The 14,908-nt window shown below is 35.3% G+C and overlaps 2 protein-coding genes across 7 annotated transcripts in view; one reads left to right on the top strand and one right to left on the bottom strand.

The window, feature by feature from the left end:
- Positions 1 to 6,542, top strand: part of LOC138696193 (N(4)-(Beta-N-acetylglucosaminyl)-L-asparaginase-like) — a 34,562-nt gene extending 28,020 nt beyond the window's left edge. For 4 of the 6 annotated variants that reach the window (XM_069820823.1, XM_069820818.1, XM_069820822.1 and 1 more), the window contains one exon: positions 3,652 to 6,542. In XM_069820823.1, the coding sequence (XP_069676924.1) occupies positions 3,652 to 3,889 (238 nt within the window). In that variant the 3' untranslated portion in view covers positions 3,890 to 6,542. The remainder of the gene's footprint in view (positions 1 to 3,651) is intronic. The other 2 variants (XM_069820821.1, XM_069820820.1) reach the window with 1 other exon arrangement.
- The window catches only part of RpL27A (ribosomal protein L27A), a 36,203-nt gene continuing 25,425 nt past the window's right edge, over positions 4,131 to 14,908 (bottom strand). The window contains exons 4-5 of the mRNA XM_069820825.1: positions 10,654 to 10,806; positions 4,131 to 4,330 (exon numbers count right to left, since the gene is read on the bottom strand). Coding sequence (XP_069676926.1) covers positions 4,202 to 4,330; positions 10,654 to 10,806 — 282 coding nt within the window. The 3' untranslated portion in view covers positions 4,131 to 4,201. The remainder of the gene's footprint in view (positions 4,331 to 10,653; positions 10,807 to 14,908) is intronic.

The following is a 14,908-nucleotide window of genomic DNA, read 5'->3' as shown; positions in this document are numbered from 1 at the left end:
AAAAAATAGTGAAATTATTTTAAAAAATATTGCTTGTATCAAATTTTGTGGCCAATATGAACTTCCCCTTAGGGAACATGATGAAAAAATGATTCGAAGAACCCTGGTGTTGCTACAGTTCGTTAGTAATCTAAACGAGCCTCTCAAAAATCATTTGGAACATGCCACTGTTTAAAGGTAGCCTAATTCTAAAACAATTCAGAATGAACTGGTAGATGGCTTGTTGAGTATCTGCCGATCTAAAATTCAGACTGAAATCGATGGTATTAGTTTTTTTTTTTTTTTTTTTTTTTTAGCGATTATGGCAAATGATACCACAGACATCTCCCAACTAAGTCAGGAAGTTTTGATTTTTCGATATGTAGTGCATTTCCCCTATTACTACATATGCTAATGGATTATAGTGATTTTCTAGCTCTCAGGTTGAATTTTCTTTTACCAAACAGTAAAATATAACTCAAGTCGTCTTTTAAATATTTCATATGTTTTTTATTGCCTCGAAAGTTACGTTTTAGAGAAATTTCAAGACTTTTTCCTATACTGTGGGCCTTTGGGAACAATAGCACTTAAACAATTTAAAAAGAAATCGTATCAAATGTTTTGCGTAATTGTTTTCATCAAGTTCGCGTTTGTGTGATCACTTCAAATGGTCTAACACATTCGAAGTTCCACCTAACAACTTAGCATAATGTTGGTAGCGAAAGATGCAACGTTGTCACAACAGCTGAATTAACTTATGCAGAGTTTGCTATTCTATTCCGATAATTCAAATGATATTATGTAACTCCGTTTTTTATTGCTATCCTCTCAGAGTGGCCTAAAGCTTTTGATGTCCGCTGTATTAATTATCTGCAGAAATGGAGGGATGCCCATATATACAAACAAATTCCTTCTCTTGCTCCTAAAATTAACGAGTCATTTGTACCAATTCTGACGTCTATTTACGCAAATATTCTAATTTTGCGAGTTACGATTTTTTAACAATGTCTTCTTTTTGCGACATTTCACAGCAGTGCTACAAATTATTTATAACTTTACAACACTAACATATAAATTACGCGTGTGATAGTAACACTATGTAACATAAGCAAACCGACAACACAGCAGCGCTACAAGTGGCAGCATGAGCAGCTGATAGAAAATGCTACATTCAGATTGGTTCAGAAGGCTACCGCACTTCTTTTTATCCTCTCAGCTACCGCACAACATTCAATTTTTTTCATAGGAAGGGTTGCCAACCCAAATAACAAGTGTCAAGTGCAAGGTCACAACAGTCTGGGTCTACAGTGTTTAATAGATTGTGATATGTCTTTTAAAGGTGATCTGGAAAAAATGAGGCAGGCAGTTTGGGCTACTTTCACAAAATTTCAAGTGGTAGAAATTAGTTTGTGTCCTCAAGATTAATTGTGCAAATACAATTTATTCTGCTGACAGATCAAATTACAAGCACAATGGCCTCCCTGAGTGATAATGAACAAAATAAAACCTATCTATACGACGGCTTAGTGTCAAAGGACACTAACTCCAAAAAACGACTTTTTGAGTTATTTATAGTATCATGTTGTATAAAGTAGCCTTTATATAGTGTGAAAGTAATATGTCGCTACAAATAATAGTTTTATTTTTTTTGGAGATAGTGTTGTGTTAAATTAGATAGATGCTGAGTGTCAAACAACACTATCTAGACTTAGTTTTCTTTGACAGTAACAAAATATAGACTAGAAGAGCACTAAGTCGAGATAGTGTTCTTTGTCTCTAAATTATTTAACATTTCTAAGATTTTATTGTTGACACTGCCTCAGAACATACAACCAAGAATGTAATACAATAACCAACAGAATTGCTCTGATAATTTGATACTCTTTTATTAGAGCTAAGAAATACTCAATTCGAATACTAGGGGCAGGTTAATGGTGAAGATGGCTTTAGCGGCATCTAAAATTTCACAAGGAATGAAGCTAATAAGAGCATAGCTGTTAGAATAGTCCATGTCCAACGCTGGATAACAGGGAAAGCCCACAAGTCCTTAAATAGTGGAAAGAAATTGCTGGTAAAAAAAAGTTCTAGACAAAGATTGTACAAAATGTCCCCTTAAATGCAACCTCTCATTTAGTGCTGAAGACAAACATGACATTCATAAACAATATTGGAATATTGAGAATAACGATTTGAAGCGGCAATTTTTTATGGGCCTTACAAAAGTGAAGGAAATCCAAATCCAAAAAGGATGAACCTAGAAGGCAAAACACCATTTTTTGTCTGGTGAAAAACAAAAAAAACATATGGATATGCAGGGTTTTTTTTCTCTCCATCTTTGACATATCCAACACAATAATAGAACATATTTTGAAAAAAGTGATAACTTAGTGGATACTGGTCGAAGAGGAAAGCATGAACATGGAGTAAAGAAATCTGAAGATACTCGTGAATATATAGTGAACCACACTGCTTCATTTTCAAGAGTACTGTTCAACAAGAAACGACACTGCTAGAGAATATCTGTCTTGTGATTTAAATTTACAAAAAAATGTATGAATTGTATAAAGAAAAATTCAGATTTTGAACCGAGTTCTATATCTCGACTGTATACCTTAATTAAGGTATCAGGGCTGATGAATCGGTATTAAATTATAAAAACATAGGTAGCACAATAAGCCTAAGGCTGCAATGCGTCCGGAGCAATGACGGGCCTAAATGTGTGGGGGGGGGGGGGGAATTCAGGAATGCTGATGTCCAAGCAGAAAACCTTTCATATTATCGTCATATTTTCAAAAATAATTTTAATATATATATTCATAATTCCAGAAAGGATCAATGCGATGTTATAAATATGATCACATGTCTGAACGTAAGAAGATAGAGACGGAGGAAGGTCATCAGTCCCACATTGAAAGAAGGGAAGTAGCTCAAGTAAAAAAAGATTACAAAATTTAGAGCATCAGTAAACGATCTTTACTTTTTTCAATTTGATTTCGAACCTGTGCGCTACAGTCCAAATGTTAAAATGGAATGAGTGTTTTATAAACGTAGATTACCTGTATATAATTTGACCATGCATGATGTAGCCAACAGAACAGCAAAAAATTTTTTATGGAACGAGAAAATTGCAGAAAGGGGAGCTGCAGACGTACCATCATGTCTCTTTGCTCAAATGAAAAAACTGCAAAATGGTAAAAGGTTCTGTTTCATGTCCGATACCTGTGGAGGACTGTGCTTATATCAACCATGCTTCTCTACGCTGTGAATGGTTTGGACGTACCTCAAATTGAACTTTTTTTTTAACCAAGACATTCACAAATGGACACAATCTTTTATTCCTTTATTCTAGACTATACTCAGGACATGCCATAGCCAACAATCAACAACATAACTTATGCACACTGATGATTTTAACGCAGAACTGATTAATACGTCAACTCAGCAAACTCTAAATCAAAGTGACTGGCGTGAATCAGTGCCCCTTGTTATCTATTTCACTCCACAATTATACATCCACTCTTACAGTAAGGAGCTGTGCATGCTACTAACCACTCTGTTATTACAGTTTTGAACATCTGTTAATGTGACATCTCATTACTATAGCAGAACGTGAACATGAGGCACTGACCCAGTAAAATAGAATGTATACACTAATTAAGACGTTTGTTGCAGTTTTCTTGCTGTGGAGGAAATGAGAAATGGCGCTACTCCTGCATCTGCTGGTGAGGCAGCAATCCAACGAATTGTTATGTACTACCCTGACTTTGTGGGGGCAGTTGTGGTACTGAGGAATGATGGAGAGTATGGAGCTGCCTGCCATGGACTTCCAAGTTTCAAGTACTGTGTATGTAACAATCTGCTGGGCCAGCCCACAGTGCACACTGTTCCTTGTGTCGAATCAGTAGTGTAGAAAGGAACTGTCCAAGGGAGCCACTCCCAGAACGTTACTTATAAAGAATTGTTTGAACTGCACTGTTTTAATTATGGAATTTAATAACTTCACACCTCAAATGAAGCAATGTCAATATTTACTTTTTGTTTATCTTGGATTTAGACACTCAAGATTGTGATGATTATTGTTAGATACATACTGTATGATGTGAAAAACACTAACGAGAGGTAGAGGAAGGAATATAAAATATTCTCATATCATATAAAGAGCCACACAATTTATTTTTAGGGCAACAGTTTTCAATTTACGAAATACAAATCCTTTCACAGGTTATGCCTGTAACACACAGCAACCTCCAACTTTTTTAATCTTGTTCTCTGCCCTCTTGGAAAAGAACTTGGCCTTCACAATCACAGGTTGCTTGGGTAGGCTTCCCTTCCCTAAAACCTTGTAATATCCCTAAAAAAGAGAAAATAAATAAATGTACAAACATACTTTGAACACTTTCACATACAAAATATAATCACGTGATTAGTATATAACTCTCACTATTAATGTTATTCGGTTTTTAATTTTACAGAAAGTGTATGCTGTGTTTACAAATTAAAAGACTTTCATGATATTAAGTATTAATTAGAAATGAACCTATAGTACACGTAATTTCATAGCCAAAACTCTCAAAGTTCCAAGTTCAAATTATTTCTGTTGTCATGGGAGACATTGTAAAAAAATGACAATGTAAAGTCTTTCTGTGTCTAAGTCACAAGACTCGACACCATGTGACTTGCTTGTTAATTTATAATTTAGCCTACTTTGCTTAATAGAGAAATCCCAAGTATCCTTGAACAATGTTTAATAGCAGGACATAAATGTTCATTCAACTTGTCTATACTGTAAATAATATGTATTTAAAACCTGGGTTAGGCTGGCATCCTTGCAGAATGTTGTATGCAGTGGCAGGTATGTAAATATGGTTCTCGTCTGTTAACTTTAAACCGAATTTGCTACACAACTAGGGTTGCCAAACCTCCCCTATTTCCTGAGATCTCCCGTATTTTTCTTCTTTTTGTGCATTTTTCTCCCTTATTTTTGCATAATATAAAAATCTTTGATATAAACATTTGATTTTTCCGTGACTAATGATCATTTATATGATGAATTTTGTTGTTCAAGAGATGCACTAAAATGTGCAGTCTTTGTAGAAGGTAATGCTAGCTAGAAATGGGTTTTAGTGCTCACCTGCTTAAAATCAAACAATATTAATGTTACAAATTTGTAAAAACTGTCTAGTTTTGTTCTAAGCATACCAAGTAGTAATGCTCATACAAAGAGGATGTTTTATCTCTTGAATAATTGTTCAGATGTTCGAAACAGGAACACGACACATCTAATCAAATCAGAGCTGAAAACTGCAGTCAACTTCAACTATTAAGCGAGACAAAATCTGTCTCAAAATACACAAGTCTAGCTGCCAAAGTGTAGAATAAAGTTGTTTTTAGCAACTGAACAGAATAATTTGCCAATTTCCTATGTGGAATTTTTGTAGATTCCTTATTTTGTTAAAAAAAAGTTGGCAACCCTATACACATGTTCTAAAGTTGTTGTTTTCTAATGCCAGGCATTTGACAATGAAGTCATTTGACCTCTTGCACTCCAATATTTTTCAAAGATATTATTATGACCAGCCACTGAAGCACATATTTTGAGATGTTCCGAATCCATTTCTTGGTTTGAGTTGCACAATGGACAGTTAGGGGACTGATATATTCCAGTTCTATGCAGGTGTTTGGCCAAACAGTCATGGCCTGTTGCCAATCTAAATGCAGCTACAGACGATTTTCGTGGTAAATCGGGAATTAACTGTGGATTTTGATGCAGAGAGTTCCATTTTTTCCCTTGGGATTGTGTTATTAAATTTTGTTTGTTGAAGTCTAAGTATGTAGATTTAATAAATCTTTTCACAGAGTAATACGTAGATTTAGTAACAGGTCTGTAAGTAGCAGTGCTGCCCTTCTTTGCTAAAGCATCCACATTCTCATTTCCTAGGATTCCACAATGGGATGGTATCCATTGGAATATAATTCTTTTATTGAGTGATATTAATTGAGAGAACATTTTAGTTATTTCTGCTGTTTGAGATGAAGGTGTGTGTTTAGAGACTATTGATAGAATAGCTGCTTTGGAGTCTGACAATATAACTGCATTCCTAAATTTATTGATGTGGCATAGAAGATTCCTGAGACTTTCCCTTATTGCAATGATTTCACCATCAAAACTTGTTGTTCCATATCCAAGAGATCTATAAAGTGAGAAGAGACAGCACGTAACACCTGCACCTTGTTCTCTGGAGATCAAGGATCCGTCGGTGTATAAATGAAGCCAGTTTTGTGGAGGGTACCTAATATTAATTGTCTCTAAAGACAATTGTTTCAGTATTTCAGTGTTTACTTCTGATTTCAGTATTTCGTCTGTTAAATTTAGATTATATTCTGTATTTAATAGAGTTAAAGGGTTTGGTTTAATTTGTAAGTTTTCTTTTAAATTCGGGATATTGATTTTCTGTTTTAATTCTTGAACAATGGATATGAAACTTTGAGTTTTCAATCTACAGAGAGGACTGTATGAATGCCAACTGTTTCCTGGTAATCTGATAAACATGTTCTAAAGTAAATGGTGTTTTAGTGTTCCTTGTTGAGTGACTACTGTTTGGTGGCATCGTCAAAACATTCAGTGAAAACAGATTATCTTGTAGATTTATGAACAGATGGATCATACTGAATCATGTGACATCCATTCAAAAACAACTCCATCTAGAAATGAATCTTCCCAAAAGAATGTCATTTATATACAATCATTATGAATGAAGAGTCCACAACAAAAAAGGGGGAATGTCGCAAATTTGTGAAAAAAATGAGATGAAGGTTCAGTACTATAGATCAAAGAACTGCACTGCAAGAAAGATGATAGTTCCAGATCTACATTGTGTTGAATTGGTATACCACATAAAGAGTGGGAATGTCAAAGTTAAAGTTGCATTTCCTACAAAATTCGACATTCCCCCTTTTTGCAGTAGGCTCTTCAATTATACGTGTACACTGGAATCTGGACAGAATATAATTTCTTCTACTACAGGATATTCATGGACAGAACATGACCTTTCACTGAATTCTTACATAGTTTTGGCAGAAATGCAAGAAAGACACATTTAATGAAGTATGGAAATCCATCATATCTTTCCAAATGGAAGAAGGGCAACAAAATATTCATATTACGATGTTATTCATTTTGAACAGACTATCTAATTGCTCGCTCTTGCTTCAATTGTACACGACCCACCATCCGAGCTCATTCCAAGTATAATAATAAAAAAAATCGAAACTTATCTCGCATAATTTGTATAGGAGATCAGTGACTTTGCAGCTGTGTTATATCATTATTGAAAATGATAATGTAATACCTGAAAATGGCCTGAATGTTCCCTTGTTACCACTCATCATTAAATAAATCCTGATTCAAATCTTTTCTGCATCATTCCTAACATCCATGGTTTTAACACCTGAGATTTCAACAAAGACACAATCATAACCACAACCTCAACAACTACTGCTTTGACAATTCCAACTTCAGATGCAAACTCTTAAAAGAGGCAAAAGAAAAAAAAAACTTCACCCTTAGCAAAGACAGCACAATGAGTAGGGGACAATCTTCCAATTCTAGCTATTAGAAGACTATCAATTGCATCATAAAATACAAAGGGATAGAATACTATGAATTGCTTTTTTGACAATATTACTAGTTTATTAGTGAAATATACAAACTGGTATTTGGCAAAGAGAAACAGGCTTGAAAACTGCTTGGTAGAAGAAACTAAATGCTTTATAGGAAAACTGCACCTTAGCAGATATTATATGTTGATGTGCCAATGAAAGATGTGTTGGGAGATATCAGGTGCCCAAAACACACTCATTTCGGAAGCAATGTCCTAAGACTGATTCAAATTTATAATGTGAAACCTTCACGTTTGTAATAAACTGGAAGTGACAACATCACTCTCCATTTTGGAATTATTTTTCAATGATTTCTAAAAAAAGTGTGTTTTTTTGAAGTGCTTTTTCATGCTGTTTCTAGAAATGACTTCCATTTTTAACCATCAATTCAATGCAAATATTGAAAAATTTCATACAAGAAACAAAATACTTTAAATGTTAAAAATTTTTAAACGAACAACTCCTCAAAAGTCACTAAGATGCTCAAAGTCCACCATTCAGGAATAACAATTACTTCATACTATCTTCTTACACTCCGCAAAGTTTCATTTTGGAATCATAATGGGATCAGGTGATACAAGGAGTATAAGTTTCACATGTAAAGAGAAGCAGCATATCTGAGCTAGCCTCTGACAAATCTAGCTGACTTATTACTAGCAGTTTTAAACAATATATTGGTTAATATAAATGTTAGTTTTAGTATATGTTAACTTAACATTAACATAGTATTTGTCTCATGCTGGAGGTGGTGTCCGCTAACTTAAATCTATTGTCTTCTGTTTAATGTGGGAAGTGCTTCATGACCTCAGCAATATTCTTTTCATCTTCAGGTTGAACCTAAGACTGACATGTTGGTGTGTAAGGATTTACTTTGCAAATTACATCAGTAGAAGTATCCAGAGAAAATCAGGTGTTGAGGTCTATACTATATTTGGCAAGTTTATGGACTCTGCTGCACCTTTGCAATAACTTTTAATTTCTGTAAAAGAAATCTTATAGCCTAATCCGTTTGCAGAAGTTCTTCTGGTTGTCATAGCTTTGAAGCATCATGTGATTCTTCTATTATTACCGCGTCACGTGACTATGGTTTAAAATTTTACACAGGCAGAATCTATCAACTGGCCAAACGTACTATAATTGAAAAAATGATCATGTTCTCACAAGTGAAGAAAATGTAACTTTCACTTCATTTTCGTCTCTATTTTTCCCTAAAACTTAGTTCAACCACCATCTGCCATTGCATATAGAAATTACATAACCATTAAATTCATAAAAGTCTAACATCTCTCCATGAGGAACGTCTGGCTGGATAGTTAATAATGGAGTAAAGGTAAACAACTTAGCACAAACCAAGTCTGTATCACATTGCTTCGATTCAGATGTAAACATCTAACAACTTTCCTCAAACACAATCCTTCCTGACATAGTGTGACTATTCGGACACAGTCAAAAGTCGGGCTTTGTCTTCTTGCCACAACAGTAAGTGAGTAACATCCAACAGTGATCAGAACAAGTCTGTAATGCTTCCTTCCCAATGTTACGAATTCAATTGATATTCTCCTTATGCTTTGCTATTGTTTTGTTTTCGAAAGGTAGAGTGCAGTGCAAGTTTGTTTATACTTAGAGACAGTTCAAGGGACTGATGTGTACACGTAACATAAACAGTCAATGTAGAAGAATGCTAACGATACTTAGAAAGGTGATGCAACACTTTTGTGTGTGTGTTTTTTATGCAAGAAGAGTAAAATAGAAAATGAATCACAGCTGGCACTATAATTCAGTGACATTATGGCAATTTCAAGAACTCAAAAGCTTCTTCATGCTTTCGTTCCCTCAAGGTATGGAACAAAGGTTTACGTAAGTTGTTTACCTTTACTCCATTACCAACTAGCTATCCAGTCATCCCTGATGGAGAGATGTTAAGACTTGAACTGAATGCTTATGTAATTTCTATATGGAATGGCAGATGGTGTTTGAGCTAAGTTTTAGGGAAAAATGAAGACAATGAAGTGAGTTTCATTTCTTCACTCTTGAGGATCTTCTCATTCTTTTAATTAGTCCTCACCACCTGATTTGCTCTGGATATTTGCACTAGGTACAGCAGTGGGCAAAAAAACCCGGACCGACCCTTGTAGCTGATTTCAGAGCCTTGTTCACTCCAGAGCACGATAGACTGGTAACTAAGACTTTCGTGGTTCGAATCCTACCTGGGAAGGAAGCTTTTTTTTGTTCCTTATTCAAATTTATTCCCAATACTTTTCGATTGCAGTGATATTTTACTACTTAACTTATTATTCCCAGAACATGAATTTTACTGCTTTTTAAGAAAAAATTTTATATTGCAACTCTCATCATGTTACACATATCAAATTAAAGCCCATTAAAAGATTTTTTAATTATTGGTTATTTTACAACACTTTATCAACTGCTATGGTTATCCAGCATCTGAGCGAAAGTTTGTGTTTCCTCTTAATGGATTGAGGGAAAATCCTGGAAAACATTTCGACCAGGTAACTTGTCCCAACCAGGATTTGAACCTGGGATTGCTCATTTCATGGTGAGAGATGCTGTTACTCCAAAGCGGTGCATAAGGTAGAAGAAGACACATTTGAAAATCTCTTGTAAAACTAAGAGTTGATGACCAGAATGAAGTTTACAATAAGCAAAGCAAGCAGTTACAAGAGTGGGAACTGTATCCATTTTTTGAGTTTTCTGTAGTGTTACTATTAAATTTTGTCTCTACTTCCAAATTTTCAATAACCTGTAGTGATATAACTATAAGAAAGATTCTATTTTTTTTATTTACATTTTTCGCTTCATTTGACCTCAGGAAAACAATCTTCGTAAATCTGGCAGAGCTAAAACCAGCAGACCTTCTCTTCTGCCCAGTGAGACTAATTGCAAAATTTTTCCATGAAAATATCGAAATAAATTTTTTTCTAAGCATACAATATTCTTTTTTTTTTTATCATATTAATAGAAAAAAAAGCTGAAACAATGCAAAACTGTACTCACTGCCTTAACAATGTCAATGACAGGTGCCTTGCCATCTGGATGATCCTTGTACTTGAGTCTTGTCTGTTCACTGACGAGAGTCCACAGTTTGTCCAAGTTAAGTGTGGGACACCATTTCGAATTCCTTCGCAGGTGGTAATTCCTCATACCAAGCTATAAACAAATAAATGCCTTATTATAACCTCTGGATCCAAAGTGTTAATAAGGGTGTAGGTGTGATAACTAAGGGCTCTTGAGAATTCTCATTTCCAGTGGAAGATATCTCGAACTATCATCAGAATGACTGGCCCAGTCATCTGCTTTTCTTAAGAAATACCACTTATTAACTTCCACACCCCATACCGCCTCCTTCTAGGTTTGGAGTACCAAACTTGCAACGAAGCTGCCCATATTAAGCATTCAGAGACATTACGAAAGTGTCCCAATTCCACTTCCTGCTAGAAGCATAAAAATTTCGAAAATATACGAATTGTGTGAATCTACAACTGGATATCTGTGGTCCTTTGTGGTTTACCCTGACAGCACAACATCTGAATCATCACTGATTGCACCTAACACAAGACAATAGCTATTGTGGTACATTTGGTAGAACCACTAGGCAGTACTTTTAGGATAATTTTTACAATTCCCCAGAAGCTGCCATGGTGGTCTAGTGGCTATAGCGCTGGACTTTAATCCTGTGGAACAGGGTTCGATCCCTGGCATACCCCCAAATTTATAAACTTGTGTTGGACAAGCCCAGGATCCAGTTCAACACAAGGGTTTTTCCAGAAGCTCTGGTTCTGCTGTGGCATCCCATCAAATATCCACCATCATTTCATCTCATCGCGGGGTGCGGTGACTTTGCTTGTTTAAACAAATTCTGCTGCTTTGACAAATCACTTTTTAATTTATCTACTTTGTCCACACGAGCTTGACCAATAAATTTACCATAAAATTAACAATGTTTAGTGTCATAATAGCATCTAATGTATTCTTTTATTACAAAAACAACAGATTTACAACTAAGATATGTATTCGTATTATTATTATTATTATTATTATTATTATTATTATTATAAAATAAATACGAAATTTCCCATGCTTCCTTCTACACTCCTTGTCAACGTTTCTCTTTTACTGAAACTCATTTCTAATCTCGGAGAAGCAAATTATCGTCAGAAGTTACCTTTAAAGCAAGTAACAGCAGACTGAGAGACAGAACTTTTCTGTCTTGAGAGCATGGGTACAGGTTTAAGCATGCAACACCATAGACCTTAAGTCATAGCTCACGAAGACAAATGAAACTGTTTCTGCATCTGTCTGCTGTTTCCACCTACTAGATTCAGAGTGAACTACTATCTACATGCTGCGGTAGTCTCGTTTTTCTAGGAGCGAACACATTATCTCTGATGGCAGATTGGAAGGCAACACAGCTGATCACATTAAAATATTTGAACTAAGCGCTGTTCTGTATTAAACTAATTAATTACTAATACCTGCCAAGAAGTATTCTATTCTGTGATTTATATTTATTTATATTTGGTTCCTATAATCCATTAGGCAAAAACTTATTAGGTACATTAGGGCCAAACTTAATAGAAACTTCATATTTTGGAATGATATTGTGGGCCATGTTTGACACCCCTAGCATAGACCAACCACCTATATCGCATCCTGGACAACGGCTTTGTCGATAATTGGTCTACACAACTGGCTTCATATTGGTGAATGAGGAAAAGTGAAGTACCTGCCATTAGTATAAAAAAAATCCCCAGAACTGACCGCGATGCTGAAAGACAAAGGTACCAATTGTGTTGAACAGATGGGGGGGGGTTCTTGAATAAGTAACATAAGAAATTGAAAAAGGGTGAATTATTTGCTTAGCATTCATGCTCCATCACTATAATGAAATGGAGTGACAAAAAATGTCACTATGATGTATACATTTCAAAATGACAAATTCGGAAAGAAAAAAAAAGGGAGGGCAGGGCAGAGGAAAAGCACATATATGCTTTACTATAACCAACATATGAGAGGCACTGACCACAAGTACTGGCTGTTAAAGACATATTTAGTAGAGAGAAAATGTCTGTTTAAGTGGTACCCACACAAAACTTTTCAGAAGACTTCGAAATGTCACAGTAGTCAATTCCATAATAATTTATAAGCAAACTAGTGGCAAATAAAGTAATCACTTATCATTTAGGATTCTCCCGGCTAAGGGGTTGTAATTACAATTAGGAAATTTAAACAAAGTGCGTGAAAGATGCTTACAACATCACAACTCAATTGAAACAGGTACTTTCCTGGAAGAATTCCACCTATAAATGCTTTCCATGCAAATTAGTTCATACATCTCATCTTCTTCATGGCTACAAAATTTGTCTGGGCACATGTAAAATTAAATTTAACAGTGACTGAGTCTTAACATTATGACTAGGAAACAATGCTTAAGCGAAAATGGCTTCTACTGTTTTGGTAAGCTGCGATCTACATGAGCCAACTCCTATGAAAAGAGGGAATAAGGCAAGACCACACATGGAAATTAAAAAAAAAAAATTCTGCCATATTTGCGATGTTGATGACAGTGTCGAAGAATACTTCGTGGCCAATCACATTAAGGAAAAGCTAATGTGAACTTCATGAAATTTAACATCAAATTTTCGAAAACTGACTATTTTTTTCAAGTGAAGTGTAGTCATTTTAGAAACCACTGCAATTATCTCGTCCACACATTTACACTGTAGCAGCACAAAGTTTAAATGCAACATATTACACAAACTTTTCTTCATTCTATCTAATTATCACATGGACATATACTTTATTGCTTGGAAAGAAAAAAAAAAAGATGTTTCGTAATTCCATATGCATTCCAGTCAGAAGTGAACGTTCCACATATGCCTTAAGGCAGTCAGTCCGCCCGTTCACAAATCATCATTCCAGAACAAGTAATAGTTCACAACACTCTTCCTCAAAGTATAAATGGAGGAATGTGTGTGATACAGTGACAAAAGCCATACCTAATGACTGCTTGTAACTAAATGTTTAAATGTCGATTGGTGATTTTTGCATTCAATTTCTTTTCATTCACTTGTATGAATACGCTCGAAGAATGGAGAAAGTTGCACAACGCAGAACTGCACGCATTGTATTCTTCACCTGATATAATTAGGAATATTAAATCGAGACATTTGAGGTGGGCAGGGCATGTAGCACATATGGGCGAACCCAGAAATGCATATAGTGTGTTAGCTTGGAGACCGGAGAGAAAAAGACCTTTGGGGAGGCCGAGACATAGATGGGAGGATAATATTAAAATGGATTTGAGAGAGATGGGACATGATGATAGAGACTGGATTAATCTTGCACAGGATAGGGACCGATGGGGGGGCTTATGTGAGGGTGGCAATGAACCTGTGGGTTCCTTAAAAGCCATTTGTAAGTAAGGTATGAATACACTCAATGAGTGTTGTAGCAAGAACGAGAGAAACTTTTGAAAAGACAGAGTTTTATTTGTTCTCGAGATGATAGCACACATGTGTCGTATTATGCAAGCTGTCAAACAAAGAAGCACATGTAGAACTAAGCTTATGGATGGATGCAATGAAAATTCTTGAAAATACAAAAATTACTGGCTGGTTGTGTAGCAGCCTACCTGATGGTAAACCATTTGGTCCACTTTGACGATCCAGTGACCTACGTGGATCAGTAACATAATCACACCGGTAACCTCTCTAACATCGCATATCCAATGGCAGGATTATGCTTTGATTAAAATTTCTTTGTGATTGAACCGACAGCTGTTCACAGAAAGTTACCAGTTATTACGGCAACAAAATATCATGGCCCCTTCTGAGTTGTGACATAGTAGCAATATTGCCGATTCATTTTATGGACAAAGTCATATTTGTTATTTATATTTCGTATGCTCATAGGCTCATGCGTACAAGTTCCCAGATAACATAAACGAGTTTGTAAGTTTTTAGAAAAAATCTGAAGTTGTCCCTTTAGTATTTATATAAACTTTGTAAATTAGCTTGTTTTGCCTTATACATTTAAATAGTTTCATCACATGTTAAAATAACATGATAGCTTCATTGCCATGATACCAGAGCATTGGCTACCAACCAAATAACATGTCTTTTATACTGATATTTACTGTACATATAGATAACTAGTGATTTTTATTTAGTTTAAAATAAGGGTGTAGGATATCTGATGGCTTTTGAGAAATGTAATTTACAGTGGAAGATATCTCAAACTATCCTCAGAA

Source organism: Periplaneta americana, chromosome 3 (genome assembly GCF_040183065.1).
Source record: "Periplaneta americana isolate PAMFEO1 chromosome 3, P.americana_PAMFEO1_priV1, whole genome shotgun sequence".
Lineage (NCBI taxonomy): Eukaryota > Metazoa > Arthropoda > Insecta > Blattodea > Blattidae > Periplaneta > Periplaneta americana.
Note: the sequence above shows the minus strand (reverse complement) of the source record. Positions and strands in the feature narration are given on the sequence as shown.